The sequence below is a fragment of the Antrostomus carolinensis genome, unplaced genomic scaffold, assembly GCF_000700745.2.
Source record: "Antrostomus carolinensis isolate BGI_N321 unplaced genomic scaffold, ASM70074v2 scaffold16111, whole genome shotgun sequence".
NCBI lineage: Eukaryota > Metazoa > Chordata > Aves > Caprimulgiformes > Caprimulgidae > Antrostomus > Antrostomus carolinensis.
The window spans coordinates 2,662-8,777 of NW_010294987.1; the positions used below are offsets into that span (position 1 = coordinate 2,662).

General features: G+C 38.9%; 1 protein-coding gene across 1 annotated transcript; it reads left to right on the forward strand.

The window, feature by feature from the left end:
- Nucleotides 1–239: 239 nt before the first annotated feature.
- Nucleotides 240–5,687, forward strand: LOC104532586 (ribonuclease T2-A; the record flags this gene model as incomplete). Its single annotated transcript, XM_010177832.1, has 4 exons — nt 240–353; nt 2,608–2,653; nt 2,877–2,951; nt 5,496–5,687. Coding segments are annotated over 4 exons (427 nt in total), but the record flags the coding sequence as incomplete, so codon positions are not given.
- Between the last annotated feature and the right edge of the window lie 429 nt (nt 5,688–6,116).

Here is a 6,116-nt window from a genome sequence, read left to right on the forward strand (position 1 = left end):
AAAATCTCTTGGTTAGTGATTCTACTAAAAAAAAAAATACAGATGTTGCTGTAATTGAAATGGTAAGAGTGATCTCTCTTGGTTTTCCTTTTCACATGTGCAGTATTTTTTGAGTGCAGTGTCCTACTTCACACCTGTGGCTTTTCAGATAATTGATTTAAGTATATTGGCTAGCTTGTGCAGCACATATATCTGCAAATAATGTTCTCTAAAACTTAAATTTTGCTTTCCTCCTATAGGAAGCATGAGTGGGATAAACATGGCACTTGCGCAGCCACGCTTCAGGTCCTTAATTCTCAGAAGAAATACTTTGGCAAAGCCTTAGAACTCTACCAGCATGTTGATCTTAACAGGTATGTAAATCAACTCTGCGGTGTGCCTCTTGTTTCAAACAGTTACTAAAAGTTTCTAATCTAGTCTAAAAAAAAAAAGTCTAAAAATCTGGTGGCAGAGGGGAAATAGGTATTAGTATGAATTATTTTTAGTACTGGAGTTCAGAGGAAGGGTAGTCTACTCTGAGAAGCCTATCTCTGGTCACTTCAGAGCTTGGTAAGCCAGTAGTGTTCTTTGCAGCATCGTATTAGACAACGTGAGCCAGTAAAATGTGAGAAGCTGTATCAACTATATCTTGTTACCAAAAGCTATGGTACCTGTAAACTTCTAAATCAAGTGACAAAAACCCCCAAACTTCTGAGTCATCCTGAAGCCCAAACACTTGTTTTTAGAAAAGACAGAGGTCTGCTCAGAGGACAGGACAAAGTGCAGGCAAAGTCATGCAGCACATCCTGGGAAAAGGCTGAGAGGTAACAGCAAGAGAGGATGTCCTGAAGGGTGGTGTTCAGTTGCTGCAGGCAGCCCTCTGTTGTCCTTTCAAACAATCCTCATGTGACACTTTTGCTGTGTCCTAGGAGCTGATTCCTCCTCATGGTTCCAAAGCACTGTCCATTCCAGATACAAAATCTTGATGGGAATGTTGTGTCTTGTCCAAGCACTGTATGTACACATTCTGGCCGCAGGTGAATGCCAGGCGGCCAGAGTCCTTTCCCAATCAGTGCTTGGTACAGGTGGGAGAATGTTTGACTCAGATTTGTTGACCATAAATTGTCTCTGATGAGAGTATCTGAGAGAGGAAATAAGTTCTTTTGTATCTAGAAAAATATCTCAAAAAAAAAAAAAAAATTCTATTAGTGTTCTGTTAATGTCTTGTCCAAACAATCTTCTTGCAAATTTTTATTGACTTTGCGTATGCACAAAAGAAATGTTTCTCCCACCCCCCTCCTATTTTTGTAGGTGTCTTGTAAAACATACTTAGACTTTTCTAGACACAGTGCTTAAGAGCATGTCATATATAGTGTTAAAATCAGTGTCTGTTAAGTCAATTGTCTAAGTAGCTGCGATGATATGACTAAAACATTTTACAGATGGCACAGTGGCCAATTATGTGACTCTATATAAGCATATGTAACACTGAAAAATAGTAGAGACTGAAAAGTAGAAATTAATTGCTCAGAGTATATTCTCCATCATAGAAATGATCATAATTAAATTAATCTTTACTGAAAAGAATAAAGACTGATAATGTTCTCATTGTACTTCATTTATATTTGAATGAGAAATAGTAGTATCAGTGATTAAAAGATTGTTTCCAAAAAGGAAATTATTAAAAAGAGGACTTCATACAGGCTGCTGTAAGAATGACAGAACGTAATCTGTTTTATTGGTCTCCTTATATCCAGTGTCAAATGACTATGACAAACAGCTAGACCTTTAGTCAACTGTGTTAAATCTCCCATGTGCAGAATCTGACCTTTGAAGAGTTGAGCATTATCAGCACTTGTGGATTAAATCCTGAGAGACTCTGAACATTCCCACTCCTTACAGAAGAAGCTGGGACTTAGAGACTTGATACCTATTGGGTCCTGAGTCTTGTTGTCAACTTGGAAGTGTGGACTTCCCTCAGGACTGAATCTAAAAGAAGGGTTATATGGGCTAGAGGTTCTTGAGAGTTCCCTTGTTTCTCTTACGTGAACAACCTTGCCTCTTTGAAAACATATTCAATATGAAATGTTTCTGTGCAGACATTGATGTTGATCCAGATCCATGCACCATGTCCCTCTCCCAATGTGCTGTGTGCCTCCCACCCCAGCAAGCCCACCTTGCATTAGAGCAAGAGAGTGCCAAGAGCGGCCTCACAAGTCTGCCTTCATCCCCTCCCAGTGGCCAGAACACAGGGGTATGGCTCAAGGAAGGAGAAAGGAGGCAATTCAACTACATGCTTTACTTGGTGCTCAATGGAACATTCTGAAGGTCCAGCAAATAACAGTAATATTGCCTTTTCCCCTAGCTCTGTCTGAAGACTCGACTCTCCCAGGTCCTCAGATTATGGTGGGGGAGAGGGTTCTTCCTGACTCTGCTGAATTGGATGGGAAGTGACCTTTCAGAAAAGGGGAACCTTTCCTAGGCCTGGCAGAGAATGGAAGACAAGTTTCCCTTGCTCCCCATTGCTGTAATGCTTGCCAAGTTCTCACTAAGATTATCTCTTTACCTAATGGTTATGAAGTTATGTTTGCATACGGGAACCATGGAAAAGTTTTATCTTTGTTTCAGTTGTCTCCTGAAAGCCGGGATAAAGCCAAGCAGTTCATATTACCAGGTAAGAGGCACTCTTTTAAAAAACAAAATCATGTGCATGTGCTTTTTTTTTTTTAAAAACAGCAGGAGTCAAGTGATTTCTAGAGAATAAGTGATCTTTTTTAACTGTATAGTTCTTTAAGGTTGTGCTTTATCTAAAAGTTTTTGTCAACTTAACAAGTGTGGGAGCTGTTGGAAAATGTGCTAGTGACTTATTAATTTATATAAGCTTTTTAATTTTTCAGATGACTGCTATAAAGGAAACTCTTACAAGATTTTATGGTGTAACACCAAAGATCCAGTGTCTTCCTCCAGAAGAGGTAAAAACCCCAAACAAACACACATTCCCCAAACTTCCCAAAACTGAAAAACAAACAAACAAAAACCCAAACAAAAAAAACCTTTTTTTTTTAAAAAAGGGTACTTTTTATCAAAAAAACAAAAGCAAAAATCGAGTGAAAAATCTTCAGCATGGTGTAACTTAGGTCTGGATGTTCCTTGTCGATACAGTTCCCTGCAGATTAGATACTGCTTTGTTGTTGCAGCTGAGTTCACCAAAACACTGCTTACATAGCGGCACCGCTGAGTTCAGCTTATGTTACTGTTGCCACAGCCTTTTCTTCATGCAGAAATATTGTTGGTGGAGGAAGTGTCCATTCTCTGCCTAATAACTTTGCCGTTAGTATACTTAGCCAGAAAATGGGGGCACTGGGTTTTAAAGGTCTCTTTGTCTTTAAGGATTTGAACCTGCATCTCTTGCAGAAATGCTGCTGTAACCACCACACTAGAGGTATTGCTGTAGCTGAGTACTTTCCACTCCTCCTGCTAAAGCTTAATTGGCATGTAGAAGATTATTAGAACCAACAAGAGTGAGCTGAATGGAGCCAGTGACTGTTGGCCTTGACAAGGATACTGCCTGTCAACAGCAGTCTTCCTTTCACTGGGCATGGCTCATGTGCTCTGCGTGAAGAAGTTACTCAATGGACCAAGTCCTTCAGAAATAAAGCAGCTCTGAGGCTTGTCTCTGGGGTTATTTTCAAAGCCCCCTACCTAAAGAGGTACAAAAAGGCATTTTGAGCTTCACTGTGGTTCAGGATGACTATGGTCTTTCCTTTTGAGCCAACAGTGTTTAAAATTTCCATTTCTTTCTTTCCTTTCACAATTGTACTGTGAATCATGATACAGTAGAGAATGTGGTACACAGAGGCAGTGTCTTATAGCATATAATATAGGTCACCATATCTGAACCATAAATGCCTTTGAAGGAACAAAATAGTAATCTGAACAACTACTTGGGTAGGCTGCATAGCTGTTTCTTTAATTTTTCAGCTAGGTTTCTCTGCTTTTATTCAAAAAGAAAGCAAAAAACCAAACCCACAAGATAGCTTTCCCTCTTAGAAGCGGTTCCTAATTATCTCAGCTTGATAAAAGTGGTTTTCTACAAAACACTTGGCAGAGTTATTGCCCATATACAGATGACAATTTTATGAAAACTTGCCAAGACAGAGTTGCTGTTGGAGTTCAAGAGCTTGTGTGTTGTCAACTCATTTGCTTTAGTAGTGCTCTGAGATTTTTATACTCAGATGTTTCTTCACATGAAAAAGAACTCTAGGTTACAATTATATTTAAAATATGTTTTTACATTACTTTATGCAACAAAGGAATATGAGTTCAATGTGGATTGCTCACTCTCCCACCTCTTGATGTTGAAGAAATACAGAGCTAACACAAATCCCGGTTTCTAGTTCTGTTCACTGTAGTTCTGCCATTGCTTTTAGTACAATTGGGATACTGCTCAAATTATGTGAAAGTAATTTACAGCATGAGTCTCCTGTGTTTAACAGCTGAACCTATGGGTAATAGAAAGGAAAAAGTACACTCCAGTTATTTAAAGACAGCCCTTTGCAGAATTCCAGCTTTGTTGATGTCTGAAGTGCATTATGGGGGTACTTTGATGCTTAAAACATATTACACACTTGCTGTGTTCTTAGGTTTCTTTAAAAAAAACAAACAAAAACACCACAAAAAACTTCAAAACCAAAGAAAACCCAACAACAAAAAACCCAAAACCAAAACAATCCCACAACCAAAAAGACCCCCAGAACCAAACCAACAACAACAAAAACCCATCACAGTTACTTTTGTCTTGTACATATATTTTTGTCCTGCTTAGTAGTTTCAAAACCAATTTTTTTCCACATCTACTTTGTCACACCTGAGCATTTTGGGAGATTTTCATGTAATCTTCTTGCCCACATGAAAGACCCCCATGTCTGCCTGCCTTATTCATGACCAATAGTTTTCTTCCTGGTTTGTCCTGTAGTCCAAAAATGACATTTCTGCTACTTTTGACAGCTTGCTGCTATTTTCTTTTCATTAAAAGCTATTATAAAACCAAGTTTCTTTTCTTCTTTTTGGAGAATTTTCTTTGCCTAAATTCCCATCCTGCTACAAAAGACTTGGTGAAAGGTGGGTTTTATGTCACACATACCCTTCAGTATTCACAGAGTTCAGCCACAGCTCACCATTAAGGTGAACAGCTTCTGCATACTGTACAGATTCGGTAAATGCTAAAATAATCTGTGTCACAGCATTTCATAATAAGACTTACTAGTTAGGCAGATTCCCCAAATTGTTACTGAATTATGTTGTTGGATTGTTTCCTTGTCTGCTTGCTCATTAAAGACAGGTATGTACTGTAAGCTGTTCAGAGTGGATGCCACTGGTACTCGTCTCCTTCACATTTTTCAAGTGGCAAATATACAAATAAGCACTACTGTATTCTATAGATAAGGCAATATATCTGAAGAATTGATTCATTTTTTTTCTCGTCATCAAGCTGATCTCATCCCTTTTGTTTCTAGGGTGAAAAAGCACAAACAATTGGTCAGATTGAATTCTGTTTCACCAAAGAACTGCAGCTGAGAAACTGCACGGCGCTGAAGGGTGAATCCGACCAAATGCAGGCTGACTTGAAGCTTGGAACTGAGGAGTTGTCTGTCTGCAATGATACTCTTCCAACCTATTATCCTTCACAGGTCCAAGATCACAAATGAAGCCATAAGAATTTGAAAAACTTTTTAAACAGCAACAAAACCAAAACCCTTAAACATTACACCTTGGAAAGCAGTCTTGACTTAGCAATATTACAAAGCCCTGTCCGTATCACAGGCATGCTGTGAAGATTTCTGCTGGAAGACATGCTTCTTTTGCCACTAAAGGAAAATAGTCCACATTGTAATGTCAGTTACGTAGGTGGGAGTACTGAATTGTGGCTCTGATATTGATGGGATCAGAATCTGATTTACAGCTTTGCCTGGACTTTTTGACTTGCTTATAGTTTGAATCAATGTTCAAAAAAGAACTGTGACTTCTGAGTTTCACTTGCAGTTAAGTCTGCACCTTTTCCCATACAATAGTACCCACTGCTTTGCATAAGTTTGCTGTCTGGAAGTGCTGAACAGAGGCTACGTCCTCTGAGGCAT